This window comes from Microcaecilia unicolor, chromosome 3, assembly GCF_901765095.1.
Source record: "Microcaecilia unicolor chromosome 3, aMicUni1.1, whole genome shotgun sequence".
Lineage (NCBI taxonomy): Eukaryota > Metazoa > Chordata > Amphibia > Gymnophiona > Siphonopidae > Microcaecilia > Microcaecilia unicolor.
In genome coordinates, this window is record NC_044033.1 from 317,736,151 (window position 1) to 317,755,214 (window position 19,064).

Below are 19,064 nucleotides of genomic sequence, written 5' to 3' on the forward strand. Positions count from 1 at the left end.
TTTATACCAATACTTTTTCTCAACCCATTAGTATGCAGGTTCTAACTTTTTCTTACCTAAGTGAGTATATATTGTTATTAATCATAAAATCTTTGGTTATATACTGATTATATCTTGAGTATACATTTGCATTGATTTGCATAGGTTATGTAAACATTTTTCTCATGTATCACATCATCTTATAAAGCTTTGTATGGTTATATGGTATCCCTGTGTGCTATTACCTGATTATACAGTTGCAGACATCTCTCTAGTGTCTCTAGCACTTGCATAGCGATTGGTCCTTCTCAGAGGGAGATAGTCCAATGTGTTATCTCCTGTGGTGTTGGGAAGGAGATTTTCGTACAGGACATATTGTCCAGCTGTTGTCTTTTTCATTATTGCAGTTTCGATTAAGCGTTCTACTAAGCCTCTAGCACAAGGGATTATGCAACATCCTACTAATACAAAAATTGCTACCACTATGATTATGGTCGTGGCTGCTGAAATGATAAATGTTTTCCATTTACCAAAAGCTCTATCCATCCAACCTGTCCAGGATGTATCTACGCCAGAGTTTTCTGCCAACTCTTGTGACAGTGAGGTTAAGCCTTCCAAAGCTCTGGTGATTGATCCATCTGGAGCAGTATTGTTGGGGATAAAGGTGCAACACTGTGTACCTATTTTCCGGCACACTCCGCCCTCTGCTGCCAGAAGTTGGTCAAGCACTAATCTGTTTTCCAACGTCATCCGGCTAGTGGCGTCCAATTGCGCTGCAATTCCTTGAATTGCATCCCTGGTATAATTGACAAATCTCTGCTGGTTGTAATATATGTAATTGATCCAGTCTAAATTCTTATTTATCGTAGCCCACCAAAAGAAGGCTGATTCGAATCCTGCAGCTATTTGGTTTCTGGCTTTGAACTCATCAGGAACCCCTCTTGGAACTCCAATTGCATCTATATAGACCCGATCATCAAAAGATCCAGGCATTGCATTTCTCTTCACTCGTGAGGAAGAGCTGCTATGAGGAGGGAGCAAAGAGGCTATTATAATTGGAATTACCAATTTGACTAAGGCACATCTGCCTGTCCAACTTCTGTGAAGTGTGTGGTGGATAGTGCGAGTTCCACAATACCACCATACATCCGCTCTCGCCTGTGAAAAGTCTGTGAGGTTCAGATTTCGCAGAGTTCCTTTTTCTAGGGTTGTGTTACAATTGGTCAAATTTCCCAGAAACCGTGTATTTTTCACCCCATATCGTTCCAGACATGTATGATATCTGGTAGCTGGATCTGGAATCCTGAATGCGGGTGGAACCCTCAGCCGAGGGGGTAGGTAGGGGTGGTGCTCGTCAAGATGTTGACAAGACTTATTCACTTCAGTTGTTACCTGAAGCAACTCTAACATACACCAAAAACCATCTGGATCATTGCGGAGATCTAAAGGGAAAGGAACTACTGTTGGTTCTGCTCTTGCATGGGAACAAAAATAACAATTAGAGACATTCAAACTCTTTGTAGTATAATGCGCCCATTCGAGCCATAGGTTTGTTTCTCCAAATCCTGTTTCTAGTGCCACTAAATCTTTGGAATTATTAATTGGCACGATCTGGTAAGGAATCTTTATTTCTGGGATCTTTGTTGGCATCAAAGGATTCTTTTCTGGTTGGGCTGGGGGTGGAACAATCTTGAATTTTCCAACTTGACGGCTGATGCAGCTTCTGTGTTCAAAGATTCGTGTTTTGATCGCTGGCTTAGACTTCCCTACGTATATCCTCGGATAGGGACATACAATGATGTAGATCACTCCACAGGTATTACAGTCCAAGGAATGGTTTAATCTGTACTCCTTCAAAGTGAGTGGATGGTTAAATACCAAACTTGTCATTGTATGTGGGCAAACGCTGCAGCGGCCACATGGTCTATGTCCAGATCTAAGTGCAGGAAATGCATCAGTTGTGTTGTTGGGAATTGTTGATGGAACCGGCTTCTCTTTAATGTTTTTATTCCTTGAATAAACAACCACCAAGTCCTTATTTTTAAAACACTCATGTCCTTCTAAAATGTGCCAATGCTTTCTAATAGTTCCTTGTATTTGACTGGCTAAGTGAGAGTATCTCAAGGTACATACTACGTCAGGTTTCTTTCTTTCTCTCTGTTGTTCCAACAATTCTCCTTGTGTCTTAATGCTTGCCCTAGTATAACCATCATTTAATATGTTCCTCAGGGTAACCTCTCTTAAGAAATCTTTGTTTCATGATTGCATGTGGAGGGGCATAATCGAATGGGGCGCCCAAGTTTTCCTGAGGGCGTCCTCGCAGGACGTCCCGGCGAAGGGGCGGGGAAACCTGAATTATCAAAACAAGATGGGCGTCCATCTTTCGTTTCGATAATACGGTCGGGGACGCCCAAATCTCAACATTTAGGTCGACCTTAGAGATGGTCGACATAAATGTTGAGATGGTCGACTTTAGAGATGGTCGTCCCCGGTTTTCGGTGATAATGGAAACCGAGGACGCCCATCTCAAAAACAACCAAATCCAAGTCATTTGGTCATGGGAGGAGCCAGCATTCGTAGTGCACTGGTCCCCCTGACATGCCAGGACACCAACCGGGCACCCTAGGGGACACTGCAGTGGACTAACTGATGCACTAACTGAACGGAAAAAGGCATGCAGTGGTCACTAACCACCTCCCACCCTGAATAAACCTTTTTTTTTTTCAGAGTATGGATGAAGGACGTCCTTCACTATGCCTCCATCCCTGTGACAGCAGTTGAGGACGTCCTTCGCTATGCCTCCGTCCCTGTGATGGCAGTTGAAGACATCTAAAATGTGGATGTTTCTGTGAGAAGACTGTCCATGCCTGGATGTTTCTGTGAGAAGGACGTCCATGCCTTTGCTATGCCTCCGACACCCCCTTTATTTATTTATTTGGATTTTGGATCACAAGTAGCAGCAGTGGAATTTGAACCGGCCACCTCTGGATTGCAAGACCAGTGCTCTAACCACTAGACCACTCCTCCACTCCACTCCCTTGAAATTTGGCTGTCCCTGTGGGGGGGCAGTTGAAGACGTCCAAAATGTTTGAAAGAAGGACGTCCACGCCTTCGTATGCCTCCGCTGACACACGTATAAGTCCCCCCCCCCCAGGGACTTGCATACTGCCCCCCCCCCCACAGGGACGGCCAAATTTCAAGGGAGTGGAGTGGAAGAGTGGATGAGTGGTCTAGTGGTTAGAGCACTGGTCTTGCAATCCAGAGGTGGCCGTTTCAAATCCCTCTGCTGCTACTTGTGATTCAAAATCCAAATAAATAAAGGGGGTGTCAGGGGCATAGCAAAGGCATTGACATCCTTCTCACAGAAACATCCACATTTTGGACGTCCTCAACTGCAGGGATGGAGGCATAGCAAAGGACGTCCTTCATCCATACTCTAAAAAAAAAAAAAAAAGACAAAAGTGTTTAAAGTTGTTTTTTTCGGGGTGGGAGGTGGTTAGCGACTACTGGGGGAGTCAGGGGAGGTCATCCTCGATTCCCTCCGGTGGTCATCTGGTCATTTAGGGCACATTTTTGTGGCTTGGTCGTAAAAAAAAAAGGACCAAGTAAAGTCGGCCAAGTGTTCGTCAGGGACGCTCTTCTTTTTTCCATTATTGCTTGAGGATGCCCCAGTCCCGCCTTTGCTACGCCTCCGACACGCCCCCGGGCCAGGGGCGTAGCTACGGGTGGGCCTGGGTGGGCCCAGGCCCGCCCACCGAAGCGCACACACATTTGCAGGAGCAGCAGCACGGCATGACGGCAGAATCCATTCCAGCCCGATTTCGCTCAGGCCCGCCAACAAAATCAGGGAGAATACCTGGGGGACCCCACATCCACCCACAGGATCCATTCCTGAAACAGAAAAGAACAAAATAAATATGGTCCTGAACTCCTTCATGTGGCTTCAAACTTGTCTTGTATTCCTCTCAAGAATTCCTGTGCTGAAGTGACCGACTCAAAGAGATTAGACTGCCCATTATAGTTGATCCGTAACTTTGCAGGATAATGGAGAGCGAACTTAATTTGCCTTGCACAAAAAGCTGTGCAGACCGGGGCGAAGGCCCTACACTGGGCCTGAACCTACTGCTACTACTACTTATCACTTCTATAGCGCACCTGCATCGAATAGTCTTGAAAACACAGGATTTTTGCCCCATTGTAGGCCAGCTCAGTCCCAGATTTAATCTTCTGTAATACAACTTGCTTATGGGCAAAATTCAGTACTTTGAAGATTACTGCCCGTGGACAGTCCATTTCTTGGCGCCGCACTCCCATCCTATGCGCTCTTTCCACCCGAAGGGCCCCAAATGGTTCCCGAGCTGAAGCTTTTGCATTATCTGTGTTTCTAAAAGGATCTGCAGATCATGGTTCAGCAAAGATTCTGGGAGATGATTATGTCTCAATTCGTTCTCCAAGTTGTTGATGTGCTGCTTCAAGGCATCTATCCACTTCAGAAGCTTTTGGTGGGCCTGCGACAAAGAATTAGTTTGATCTTCCAAGTCTCCGGTCTTTTGGAGTTGCGCATCTAGTTTTAAATCAAACGCATCCAATCTGTTGTGAGCCTCTTCAGTTCTGTCAAAGATTTGCTGCAGTTTTTTATCCAATGCCGCTTCCACTTCAGCGGTGACCTCCGCGTTATTTCTGAAGACCAGGCGAAGCTAATGGAAGGTCTCGGAGATGAGTGTGGAGTTGCCATCTTGCTCTCCTGAGCACACTGCATATCACGGTCATTCGCTTTCAACGATCGAGCTGCCATCACACTCCGAAAAGTACACCAGAGTAGTGGATGGTGTCCCACAAGCAGGAGGTAAGCTAAATTCACAACTTTGGCAATTCAAACAGCAGATTATCGGTGAGAGAAGTCTGGGCACGGAGGCACTTCACTTTTCAGCTACTGCCCACTCTCATCCCGTCATATGACCTCTCAGATAAAGCTCTTTAATGCACACTCTGAAAGCTAGAAATTCTATTTTTGTTAAATGCATGTAAAATAATTTAAAACTTCCAAAGACACATAATTTGATGTTTAAGTTGAGAAAAAAAATGTTAACTGTTCCTTTCCGCTCACATTTTACTGTGCTCTCTCTTCTTCTGACCAGCAGAGGGAAGAGAATAAGGAAAAGTCCATGAATTAGAAGTAACAACTTTTCCTAAACATAACTTTGCTCCCTCCAGAGAATTTTGTTGAATGCTAGAAGCTCAGGTCCTGTTTGAGGTGTGCATTTAAACTTCAAAGCCATTGGGAAAGCAGTACTTTGTGTGGCTGTATATCTGTACACATGAAAGGAGGTGAAAGATGTGAAGACAAAGTTATTAAAATGCTGATCCTGCTTTACCACTCCCCTACTCCCAGAAGTTGCTGCTTTTTGCATCTTTGCACACCTGCTTGCATCTGCTTGCTAGAGTGAGGCCCATGTAAGATTGGATGAAAGGTAAAAGGTCATAGGAATAGGGGCACTGCCCATGGACAGGGTACTGCCTAGGGCTCAAGGCATCTTAGATCTCTCTCTCTGGAACCTGCTTCTCCTTGACAGTTGGAGCAGGAAAGATCTTATTTTAAACTTATCTCTATATATAAAAGGCACCACCAACGTTCTAAATGAAGCCTCCAGCCGGAAGTGTGAGGGAGGAGAGATATCCGGTTTCCCCATGAGTGTCTGCCCCGCCCTCGCTCTCTCTGTAACACAAACAGTGAAGGAAAACACAGCAAAGCACGAAATCAAATCGCTCTCTCTGTAACAGTGAAGGACTCAGAGGGGGGAGGGGAGAGAGGGCAGAAGCCCTCACTATCTCTGTAACACAAACACAGCACAGCAGGAAACTTAACACTGAAGGACTCGACTCCGAGGGGGGAGGGGGACAGAGAGGACAGACAGCACAGGGGAAGGGAGAGAGGGCAGGGACACACACACTCCCACATGCACACAGAAGAAAACCTTGCTAGCCCCTGTTTCATTTGCTTCAGAAACGGGGCTTTTTTTTACTAGTTTTATAATAACATATAGGCGCCAATGTTTCTTTGTAAAATACCAGCACAGATCCTGCAGCAATCATGCCTAGATTGAAGATGTGTACTCTGTGCCTGCTTGAGAGCAGGTGTATGTTAGCACATACTTCACATGTGTGCAAATCATGACTGTGTCCATATTTTGCCCTAACTCCTGTCCTCTTCCCCCACCCCCCACCAAGCATGCATCCTGTAAAGCTTGCACCATGCATACTTTTAGACGTAACCTAGTTTTGTAAGAACCTATTTACACACCTAAAAATGTTAAGCTTGTAAATGGTCTTCTAAATTGCTTTCTATATATGAGCGTGATACGGGATGTTCTTATTTGGTGGCTGCTGTTCTCTCTTGTAGGCAGAATGGAGAGAAGAAGTGAAGCTGCACTTTGAGAAGATTAAATCAGAGGGGACCTGCCTGCACCGCTTGGAGGAGGAGCTGATCAACCGGCGTCGAGAGGAGCTCAGGTAAGGCCCAACCATCCAGAAAAATGTCAGAGATGAACACTGTCCATCAGTTCTGACTGGGCTCTATGAGTGGTGGATAGGGAGGTATGTGGGCAGATTCACAGGCTCCTAACAGCCCCCTCTTCTCACTCTTTGTGTCTCCCTAATCTTCATATTCCTATCCTGTACCAGGAATTTTTGCTTCTCTCAAGCAGTTGGGTCAATAATTTGCTACAGTGGTGGAAATAAGTATTTGATCCCTTGCTGATTTTGTAAGTTTGCCCACTGACAAAGACATGAGCAGCCCATAATTGAAGGGTAGGTTATTGGTAACAGTGAGAGATAGCACATCACAAATTAAATCCGGAAAATCACATTGTGGAAAGTATATGAATTTATTTGCATTCTGCAGAGGGAAATAAGTATTTAATCCCTCTGGCAAACAAGACCTAATACTTGGTGGCAAAACCCTTGTTGGCAAGCACAGCGGTCAGACGTCTTCTGTAGTTGATGATGAGGTTTGCACACATGTCAGGAGGAATTTTGGTCCACTCCTCTTTGCAGATCATCTCTAAATCATTAAGAGTTCTGGGCTGTCGCTTGGCAACTCGCAGCTTCAGCTCCCTCCATAAGTTTTCAATGGGATTAAGGTCTGGTGACTGGCTAGGCCACTCCATGACCCTAATGTGCTTCTTCCTGAGCTACTCCTTTGTTGCCTTGGCTGTATGTTTTGGGTCATTGTCGTGCTGGAAGACCCAGCCACGACCCATTTTTAAGGCCCTGGCGGAGGGAAGGAGGTTGTCACTCAGAATTGTACGGTACATGGCCCCATCCATTCTCCCATTGATGCGGTGAAGTAGTCCTGTGCCCTTAGCAGAGAAACACCCCCAAAACATAACATTTCCACCTCCATGCTTGACAGTGGGGACGGTGTTCTTTGGGTCATAGGCAGCATTTCTCTTCCTCCAAACACGGCGAGTTGAGTTCATGCCAAAGAGCTCAATTTTTGTCTCATCTGACCACAGCACCTTCTCCCAATCACTCTCGGCATCATCCAGGTGTTCACTGGCAAACTTCAGACGGGCCGTCACATGTGCCTTCCGGAGCAGGGGGACCTTGCGGGCACTGCAGGATCGCAATCCATTATGTCGTAATGTGTTACCAATGGTTTTCGTGGTGACAGTGGTCCCAGCTGCCTTGAGATCATTGACAAGTTCCCCCCTTGTAGTTGTAGGCTGATTTCTAACCTTCCTCATGATCAAGGATACCCCACGAGGTGAGATTTTGCGTGGAGCCCCAGATCTTTGTCGATTGACAGTCATTTTGTACTTCTTCCATTTTCTTACTATGGCACCAACAGTTGTCTCCTTCTCGCCCAGCGTCTTACTGATGGTTTTGTAGCCCATTCCAGCCTTGTGCAGGTGTATGACCTTGTCCCTGACATCCTTAGACAGCTCCTTGCTCTTGGCCATTTTGTAGAGGTTAGAGTCTGACTGATTCACTGAGTCTGTGGACAGGTGTCTTTCATGCAGGTGACCATTGCCGACAGCTGTCTGTCATGCAGGTAACGAGTTGATTTGGAGCATCTACCTGGTCTGTAGGGGCCAGATCTCTTACTGGTTGGTGGGGGATCAAATACTTATTTCCCTCTGCAGAATGCAAATAAATTCATATACTTTCCACAATGTGATTTTCCGGATTTAATTTGTGATGTGCTATCTCTCACTGTTACCAATAACCTACCCTTCAATTATGGGCTGCTCATGTCTTTGTCAGTGGGCAAACTTACAAAATCAGCAAGGGATCAAATACTTATTTCCACCACTGTATCTGCATCCTTCTTCTCCCTGTCTGCCCCTAGGGCAAGGTACTGGAGAGACAGTCTCGATACCACACTGTCGCCTTAAGACAGAAGGCTGCCTCGCTGAATCCCTGTGCCCCCAGAGCAGGTTACTCAGGAGGCTGCCTCACTCTCTCACTGTCCCCTGTGACAGGTTACTCAGGAGGCTGCCTCACTCTCTCACTGTCCCCTGTGACAGGTTACTCAAGAGACTGCCTCGCTGTTTCCTTGCTGCCGAGATGAGTTACTCAGGAGCCTGCCTTGCTCTCTCCTTGCTGCCGAGATGAGTTACTCAGGAGACTGCCTTGCTCTCTTCCTATCCCTTGTGATGGGTTACTCAGGAGACCACCTTATTCTCCCCGTGTCCCCCCAGAACAAGTTACTCATGCAGTTGTCTGACTCTCTCCCTGTCCCCTGGGATGGGTTACTCAGGAGACTTTCTTTATCTTGTCATGTCCATCTAGAAGAGGGTATTCAGGATATCTTACTTCATATTTGTGCGCCCCCAGGCATGCATTGGACATTCGTGAGCACTATGAGCAGAAGTTAGAACGTGCCAATAACCTTTATATGGAGCTGAACTCACTAATGCTGCAGCTGGAGCTGAAGGAGAAGGAGCTCGTCAGGTCAGTCGCGCTTTTTCTCCCCATTTCCAACATATCCTCTATCACCTGTTCCACCTCTCCCATCACCTTTCCCACATTTCCTGTTCCAGCTCTCCTGTTCTACATCCTCCATCACCTATCTCCTGTTCCAACTCTCCGATCATCTATTTCACCTCTCCCATTTCTTTCCACCATATTTCTAGACAATGCTTTTTTCCATTTCACCTTTTTCAACTCACTTCATTTCCCTTCTCCCAGCCCAACAACTGTTCTGTTTACTCTGTGCTGTTCCCCCAGTCTATCTTTCAGTTATCTTACACCCTTCATAAACCTGTCTCACATTTAGCTCATCAATGTTTTCTTACTGCTATAGCAGCTATTCTGTTTTTACATACAAGCTCTCATTTTCCATTCTACCTCTCCCACCCCCATGCCAGTCTCATATTTGCCATATCCTACTTCACTCAGCTACCCTTCCTAATCCAGTTCTCTGACTTATCCCTCTTTCTAGCTTTTCTGACAACATCTTCACCCCATAGTCTGTCAGCAGTGGGTGCTACAAGTCAGGCTTAAGTGAATTGGCATAGTGATGTAGGAGTAACGCTAGCATAGTAGGGGGTGATGCAGGACAAGATTGAGGTGCAATGGCATAATCCTATGCAAGTCTTAGTACTGGAATAGCAATGGTCCTGCAGGATGGGACAGAGGTGCATCAGTGGAGTTCTGTGTGCACCCGCCTATCTGATATAGATAGGGCATGCCTTGGGGTCTGCTGCATCTGTAGGGTCTAGATCAGCTGATGACAGAGGAGATTCTGATCTTACAATACCTAGTGAAGAGGTAGAAATTTGTAGAACTCTCTGTCTGTCTGTCATCATCCTAGGCGTGAGCAGACGCTAGACAAGAAATACCCTGGACTGTTCAAGCACCACTCGTCACGTTCTTCCTCCAGCGTCATCCATGGGAACACAGTGGAGAAACTAATCAAGAAGAGGAATGTTCCACAAAAACTCTCACCTCACAGCAAGCGGTAACTAGTATTTACAAGCGTCCATTGGTCATTCTTCTGTACTTCTGAGGGGTTGAACACGCATTGGCCCTGTATTTTTAAATTTCAGGCTTGGAGAATTCTCTTTCTGCTGTTATATATGTATGCATTTTGGGCTGGGCAGGTTATTCTGTCACTGACATCTTTTAAAACAAATAGGAGGAAATATTTTTTCACTCAAAGAATAGTTAATCTCTGGAACTCACTGCCAGAGGATGTGGTAACAGCGGTTAGTGTATCTGGGTTTTAAAAAGGTTTGGACAAGTTCCTGGAGGAAAAGTCCATAGTCTGTTATTAAGATGGATATGAGGGAATCCACTGCTTGCCCTGGGATTGGTAGCATGGAATGTTGCTACTAATTGAGTTTCTGCCAGGTACTTGTGACCTGGATTGGCCACTGTCAGAAGCAGGATACTGGGCTAGATGGACCATCTGCCTGACCCAGTATGGCTATTCTTATCAGTGCTTTTTTTGTGCCGGTACGCACCAGTACGGCGTACCGGCACCTTTTTTTCCCAGGGCCAGCTCACCTGCCTGCCCTTAGCTCCCCAACAGCCCTGCTTTCTGTTCCTGCCACCCTGCATTTAAATCTTTTATTTTTTTACCTGAAGTCGCAGCGCCTTAATGAAAGCAGCATGCTCGCCTCCTTCAGCCTTCCCTTCCCTCTCAGTGTCCCGCCCTCGCGGAAACAGGAAACTAGATCAGAGGAAGGCGGGACACTGAGAGGGAAGGGAAGGCTGGAGGAGGCAAGCCTGCTGCTTTCACTAATGCCAGCGGCGGCATTGCGACTTCAGGTTAAAAAAAATTAAAGATTTAAATGCGGGGTGGCAGCAACAGAAACCAGGGCTGTCTGGGAGCTAAGGGCAGGCAGGTGGGGCTGGGGTTGGAACTGGAAAAGGGGGGCAGGTGGAGGCTGGGTCAAGTCACTGGACATGGATGAGAGGGGAGGATAGGGAGCAAAGGAGAATCGTTGGACATGGAGGGGAGGACAGGGGAGAGAGAGGAGAAATCACTGGACATGGATGGTTAGGGGAGAGCAGAGGAGAATCGCTGGACATTGAGGGGAGTGCAGGGGAGAGAGGAGAATCGCTGGACATGGTTGGGAGGGGAGGATATTGGTAAAGGAGAATAGCTGGACGTAGAGGGGAGGGTAGAGGAAAATCTCTGGACATGGATGGGAGGAGAGGTCAGGGGAGAGACAGAGTTGCTGGATATGGATGGATGGAGGGGAGGGCAGGAGAAATGCTGGACATGGATGGAGGAGAGAGAAGACAGGAAGGAGATGTACATGGATGGAGGGGAGAGAGGAGAAATTCTGAACATGGATGGAGTGGAGGGCAGGGAAGAGAGGAGAAATGTTGGAGGGAAGGAAAGACAGAGGAAGTAGATGCACACGGTTGGAGGGGAAGGGAGAGAGGAGAAATGCTGGACATGGATGGAGGGGAGGGAAGACAGAGGAAGTGAGATGAACATGGATGGAGGGGAGGAGAGAGGAGAAATGCTGGACATGGATGGAGGGAGAGAAGAAAAATGCTGGACATGGATGGAAAGAGGAAGGAGATGCATATTGATGAGATGAGGGAAAGGGAAAAGAGGAGAAAAACTGCACATGGATAAAATAGGCAAAAGCTGGATCCACTCTATACCTCCGCCAGTCAAGTCTGCGGAGGACCCAGCTTTTACCTATGGATGTAGGGCAAGAAATTAAGAAGAATGGAGGAAAGTAAATAAATAAATAAATGGAAAGGAAGTCCTGGAAATGGAGTTAAGGGAACAGATAGAGAGCATCAGAATAAGAGACTGGGACCAATATGATCAGAAAAACAAAGTCACCAGACAACAAAGGTAGAAAAAATCATTTTATTTTCATTTTAGTGTTTGGAAGATGTCCAATTTGAGAATTTATATCTGCTGTCTTATTTTGCACTGGGTATACTGGATTTGTAACAGCTTACAGAAATTATTTATAATGAAATAAAATCACGTTATTTTTTTCTCCTATACTGGTATTGTATTTTAAATGATACTGCTTATATGCACCATGGCTGGTATAAGGGGTGTGGCTACCATAGGGCCATAGCCATAGATGGTGACCCCGTCCATAATGAGCACTAGTACCTTTTTTCATACAAAAAAAGCACTGATTCTTATGTTCTAATGTTCTCTTCTTCTAGGCCAGACATTCTCAAGTCAGAGGTCCTTTTACCAAAACTGGAGTCAAGCATGACTCAGGTCACCATCCCAGTATGTCAGAAGGGTTCCACTTCCCCAGGACGGACTCGCCGGGGAAAGCCACGCTACCGCAAGGCCAACACCAAGGGTAGCTATGGAGACTTAGTGGCATTGAAGGCAACAGTGGGCCAGGAGAATCTCCAACAGAGCCAGGGACATTCATGCAAAGAGGTGCCATGCAGCTTGAATCAGGGCCTGAAGCATGTTGAGCCATGCAGGGCCCTGAGGGAACTTCACCATGACCTATTGCTACGTAAAATGTCTTCCTCCAGCCCAGACCTCATATCTACAGCCATGGAGGTTGACACCAAAAAGAGTGGCGCCACTGATGAGTCTCCTGACAATTCCAATGAGACAGAGCAACCACGCAGTGACACCCCAAGTGAGGACACAGCATCTGTGCCCTTCTCCAGCAGCCCAGACTCTCCCTCTGGCAGGGCAGGAGCCGTGAGTGCCTCGGCAGGGCCAGTTGGCAAAGGACAGGGGGCACTGGCTCAGCGGCTGCATCCAGCAAGTGCTAATGAGGACAGTGAAAGGGAGCAGTGCTCCAGCAGCAGCGCCAGCAAAGCAAGCAGAGGCTCCAGCCAGTACCTAACCCCAGCAGAACTGCTGTACCGTGCAGCCGTCACCAGGAACCAGGTGATTGCCAGGGATGTTTTACCCAGTGAATATGAATGAGATATACAGCAGTTTCCACAAATATTTTACATCTTATTAAAACATTATGGGGCCTAATTACTAAAGTGTGGTAAGGTTTTGCGGTAACTATGGATGAACAACCAAAATTAACTTATGGTGGTAACTGCAAAGCTGCTGTGTTAATTGTTGGAGCATTCTCAATATTTTCACATTCAGTTAATGAAGAGAAGAGTTCTATATTGTGCATTAACTGAATGGGAGATAATGCAATGCAGTTAGTTACACTTCTTCAGGTGGTATTATCTGCACTGTGTTATCTGCCATATTAAAATTTATTGTGCCGTAATTTCGTGGATGTTAACTGTAATGTGTAGTCCCAACCCATTCTCTCATTTTCTGCTCCATTCTACATTAGCTGTTAATACTGTTAGCACACATTAATTGCTATGCTAATAGGAGCTTGGTAAATAGACCCCTATGGGTCCTATTTTCATTAATTAAATAACACAGAGATTCAAAATTCAACCATAACTTTCAAAACAAACATAATTCTAAAATTTTAATCTATTCTGTACCAAAATTGACCCTAATACATCCCAACAATTCATATCAACGTCATAAGAATAACAGTTTTTCTTTGCACCCTCATGAGAGCAGTCCTGTGAAATGTGCTGTCAACCAGCGGATGGAGACAAAGAAAAAAAGAAGTCCTGTGTGCTTTGCCAAATAAGGGCATCGTGAAGCGTTAAATGCTTAGTATTTCTCTGTCTCCAGCAGATGATGATGAGTAAACTGCAGCTCCTGGACTGTTTACTGAAGCAGCTCCTGACCCAGTTCAAGACATGAGCATGAGTTGAGCAGAGGGGGTACCTCACTTGAGATTTTAAGCTACAGAACAAAAAAGGATACGTACAGGGGCATTTTAAAAAAAAACCCATCTAACTCCAAAACAAAAAACATTCTGCTCATAACGTCCAAAAAAAACCTGGCCATTTCACAGCCATAATCAAACAGAAAAAAAATGTCTAGATTTCCTGTTCAATTATGGCTGTGATATGGCCGTTTTTGCACTGAAAACATCCAAAGTGAATAGCTATTTTCCAAAGTGAAACATCCAACTTTTGAACAACAAAAAATCAGGGACATGAATGTCTGGCAACATTTTCAAAAATATGGGCACACAGACGTCTATGCAGAACAGAGTATCCTAGTGGTTAGTGCAGTGGACTGTAAACCAAGGGACACAGATTCAAATCCCACGATAACTCTTTTTTTTGTAAATGTGATCCTTCCAGAACCTGAAAAATACCTACTGTACCTGAATGTACACCACTTCAATAACCTTCAGGTTTACAAGTGTCATATATTTAGTACAGTAGGTATTTTTCTGTTTCTAGAAGGCTCAGAATTACTAAAAAGAAAAGAAACAAAAGTTGAACTGGGACTTGAACCTGGGTCCCTTGGTTCACAGCCCACTGCACTAACCACTAGGATACTCCTCTGACCTACTTACTGTTTTGTTCAGATTTTCTATAACACTTGCAGCTGGCATAGAGTCTGGTTTTTCTTTCCAGTTTCACTTTCAGGGGAGAGGGAAGGGGACATCAACCACTGAGGCATTAAGGAGGGGTCTTGCTTTAATCCCCCAGTCGTCAGCTGCTCAACTAGAGCAACTTACAAATCTGTCGGAGGCTTCACATCAGTGGCGTAGCTATGTGGGGCCTGGGGGCCTAGGCCCCCATAGATTTGGCCCTGGCCCCCCTGCCGACGACCCGCTCGACCCCCCCCCCCCCCCACCGCCAACTCGCCGTCTCCTACCTTTGCTGGCGGGGGACCCCCAACCCCTCCGCCAGCCAAGGTCCTCCTCGCAAAAGGCTTCCTTCTTTTTCTGACGTCCTGCATGTACAACGTGCAGGACGTCAGACTCACAGAACGAAGACTTGCAGATCAGTTGAAACAGATCAGGACGTCAGAAACAGAAGGAAGCCTTTTGCAAGAAGGACCTCGGCTGGCGGGGGGTTGGGGTCCCCCGCCAGCAAAGGTAGGCGACGGTGGGTTGGCGGTGGGAGGGGGGTCGAGCGGGTCGGCAGCGGGGGGGCAATGTTGGTGGTGGCGGGGTCGACAATGACTGGCGGGCGGGCGGTGTCGGCGGCAAAGGCGGGGGGTCGTCGGTGGCGCTGGGGGGGCTAAAATGTGCCCCCTCACCTCGGGCTCTAACCCCCCCTCCCGCTGAAGTCTGGCTACACCCCTGCTTCACATATCAGAGTACCAAACTTTGGAATTATCTACCCAAGCAATTAAGGTACTTAGATTATATAAGATTCCGTAAATTACTAAAGGCTTTTCTATTAAATACATATCTTATCAGAAGACAATAAACTAATGTTGCCGTCTCTCTTATATGTTTCAACATAACCAATGCTCTAGCCTAGTTTCATGACAAACACAATTATTTCTAATATGTTAAAATATTATAATTAATTATCTGACTGTATCATATTTTTGATGTTTTTCTTGAATGTAAGCCACATTGAACCTGAGCTTGTTCGGAATAATGTGAGATACAAATTTCATAAATAAATGAAATAAAACATTTTGTAACTTGGACGTGACTGAAACAGGTCTAGATAAAAGCGTCCTTTCTCCGAAGATAAGCAGGCATATTCTCACATGTGGGTGATGTCATCCATGTTGCCTGGTGTGGAGCTTAAACAAGCTAGTGTAACTTTAAGAACATGTGCAGTATCCCCATTGTGCATGCACGAATGCGTTCCCGCCACCGCAAGAGCGTGGGACAACCAGCTTCTTCCGTGTGAGGAAAGAACTGCACTGCTCACAGTGTCTGGTATGTGAGCATTATTTTTTTGATTTTGTGCCTTTTCAGGGTTTTATATACTGCTTTTTTCATTTTCTTTTCTTAAGAAAAGTTCCTCTCCCTTCCTAAAGAGTTTTAGTCTGATTTTCCCCACTTTTATGTTTCTTTCATTCATTTTTGGCATGCTCCATAGGCCTCTTAGGCCTTAGGTCCAGTCGGACGTTTGTCCCTCGGTTTTTTCTGATGCTTGCCCATTTTTTTAGTTAACGAGCCATTTGATTTGGCCATGGCTGTTTTCCCTTCCATGTCATTGAAGGCTCCCAGTGGCTTTAAGCACTGTAGCCGGTGCAAAAGGACCATATCTGACAAAGACACGTTTGGGGTCTGAACACACCCCTGCCAGCTGTGTTCTTTGCCTTTGTATGAAGAAAAGAACCCAGTTGGCCAGAGAGGCTTGGAGGAAGAAAATGTTTGGAGCCCGGTTCGAAACCTCGGCGTCGGTGTCGGTGTCGGTGTCAACGTTGGCATAGATGTCAGGAGTTGCATTGGCATCAGGTGCGTTGGTCTGCATGGCTGAGAGACCTGTCTCAGACACTGGGAGTAGATGTACATCTAGTGGGTCTCCACCTGCCTTGACGCCGACCGCTGGGTAGGGCCCCCCGGGAGCAGTCAGCATCGAACCCGACCCCGAGGCAACATGGGGATTCAACATCATCCTCATCAGCACTGAGGATCATCAATAACTAGCATTGGGCGAAGTCCAAGAAGCATCAGCATCGATCACCGGGAGCTCCGGTGCATTGAGGGATTTGGTCCCGAAAAGGGTCGGTGACGGGAGGACCACTCCCCCTTCATACAGGAGATGCCGATGCGTGGGTCTCCATGCAGCCATGATCAGTTCAGCAGTCTGTCTCTGAACTGACACCCCAGCCTTTCCTGATAGCCTCTCTTGATGAGCACATCCGGGCCATGCTCCCTGAGTTGTTGGGGTTTTTACAACAAGACCTTCAGCCTGCAATGAGGTCTCCAACGCTGGTGTTGCATGCAGCACCAGGTCGACAGCTGCCCATGTGGGCACCCACTTGACATCAGTGGAGGAAGCGTCACCAGAGTCGAGAGTGGAGCCAACATCTTGACGCCCCTCTCGAGGACATGGTTCCTCTGTATCGAGGCAGGCTCGGTCTCGGCCCTCCCATGAGGAGTTCTTTGCTGATACCGATGAGCGCTCATGGGAGTCTGATGAGGATCCACAGTATTTCTTGGAGGAGGAGTCCTATGGTATTCCATCTGACCCCTCCCCTCCAGAGGAAAGGAGGAAGTCTGCACCCGAGTGCCTTTGCTTCCCTGGTTTTGTTAGGGAAATGGTGGCTGCTATTTCCATTCATTTGGAGACAGAGGACAAACCAAGGACTAAGATGTTCGAAGTCCTGAACTATGAATCTCTTCCTAGAGAGGCTGTGACGGTCCCCTTTCACCAGATCCTGAAAGATGTTTAGGTGAACTGGGAGTCCCCTCTGTCAGTCCCAGTCTTGCCCAAGAAGATAAGACACCATGTATGAGATCCAGAGTTCCCCAGGGTTTGATAAGCTTCGGTTGCCTTTTTTTCTGAGATGCTCTGAGAGAAGAGGACATTTCTCTGGGTAAGTGAACAATTTTTGTGCTTTGGTGATTTAAAGGTTGGGGTTTAAAAGAAGTAAGGTAGGTTTATTGATAAAGACAATTTTAAAAAAGCAAACTGTATTAATTAGTCTCTGTACTCTTTTCCCTATAGTTTCTAAAACTTGAACCACAGCATACAGCATTAACAGATAGCTTCTAGAAGGCACAGCCTAGTTCAGTCTTTATTATTAAAAAAGTCATGTAATAAGAAGCAATGTCCTTTTGTGAATTAGGAAGTGGAAAACAAACAAGCAGATCAGTATAATATCCCCCAAAAAACTTTATTGAAGATACCGTGTATAAGACAAATGTCCGACACAGGCCGTGTTTCGCCCAACGATAGGGCTGCGTCGGGGGTATCAAATAATATAACAGGACAAGGATACAAGGAATTTGCTTCATAAAAAACCAGCATGAGCTTGTTAGCAGACTATTTATCGATTATCTGGCGTCACGCAGGATATGCTATTTTGAGCTGCTCATGCTGGTTTTTTATGAAGCAAATTCCTTGTATCCTTGTCCTGTTATATTATTTGATACCCCTGATGCAGCCCTATCGTTGGGCGAAACATGGCCTGTGTCGGGCATTTGTCTTATACACGGTATCTTCAATAAAGGTTTTTTTTTTATATTATACTGATCTGCTTGTTTGTTTTCCACGTTGGACTTTGCAGATCGGTTGCCTTACTGTTTTCTGGGCCCCTTTTGTGAATTAGGAAATGATTATTGGATAGAAAACAGGGTAGGGTTAAATGCCCATTTTTCTCAATGGAGGAGGGTGAATAGTGGAGTGCAGGGATCTGTACTGGGACCAGTGCTATTTAATGTATTTTCAGGGCTGGCAGAACATGGTAAGCAGGGTATGCACGGCAGAATGGCACCAACAATTGGGAGGGGCACCAGAAACGAAGCGTGCTACATGGCATCCAAGCAACACCTGCCTAGTACTTTCTTCTGTAGCAGAATGGGAACAAAGCCACGAGACAGGAATACAACACGGTGCGGGCTGAATGACCAATCACAGCTCTTTACCCTGCGCTGCACTGTCCGTGACCCTGAGATGACCATTATGAGGTTAGGGTGGAGTGTGCTGTTTTGGCACGGTTATTCGGAGCTCTGTGTAGAGAGAGGGAGAGCGTCAAATGCTGGTCTGGTTCCCGGTCACTGTGAGCCGCGGTCATGCGCTATGGACGAGTACAAGGAGCTGTACGGAGTAGGGGATGACTTTGAGTGTCAGTTTGAGGTCGAGCTGGAGGTGTTAGCAGAGCTGGAAGGTGAGAGGTGGCAGGGCATCTTTTCCCTTTCCTTTCCCTGCAGACTCAAGCTGAGGCTGCCCTCTTACCTGTTGTCTCTTGTTTCATTTGGTTGAGGGGTCATGATAAAATAGGATGCAGTGATCTATTGTGGATTAAGAACTTGTTAAAAAATAGAAGACAGGGTTGAAAAGGGGGTGGGTGGGTGGGAGAATGGGGACGGGAGAAGAGAGAAAGGAGATACTGGAAGGGGGGATACTGACTGATAGTTTTCATTGAGGCACCAGAACCCCTAGCACCGGCCCTGCATATCAGCTGACAGGGATAATTTGTAATCTTAATTCTAGTTTAAAAGCTGCTCTACCTACTTTTTAAACATTAGGGCCAGCAGCCTGGTTCCACCCCACTTAAGGTGGAGCCCACATTTTTGGAATAGGCTTCCCCTTCTGCAGAGTGTTGCTCAGTACCTAACCAATATAATTTCCTCTTCCCTACACTATCGTTT

At 46.3% G+C, this 19,064-nt stretch overlaps 1 protein-coding gene across 1 annotated transcript in view; it reads left to right on the forward strand.

Moving 5' to 3' along the window:
- MAP3K12 (mitogen-activated protein kinase kinase kinase 12) overlaps positions 1-19,064 on the forward strand; it is a 121,533-nt gene that overhangs the window by 78,196 nt on the left and 24,273 nt on the right. Inside the window, exons 7-10 of the mRNA XM_030195003.1 lie at positions 6,380-6,489; positions 8,818-8,934; positions 9,797-9,943; positions 12,136-12,832. Coding sequence (XP_030050863.1) covers positions 6,380-6,489; positions 8,818-8,934; positions 9,797-9,943; positions 12,136-12,832 — 1,071 coding nt within the window. The remainder of the gene's footprint in view (positions 1-6,379; positions 6,490-8,817; positions 8,935-9,796; positions 9,944-12,135; positions 12,833-19,064) is intronic.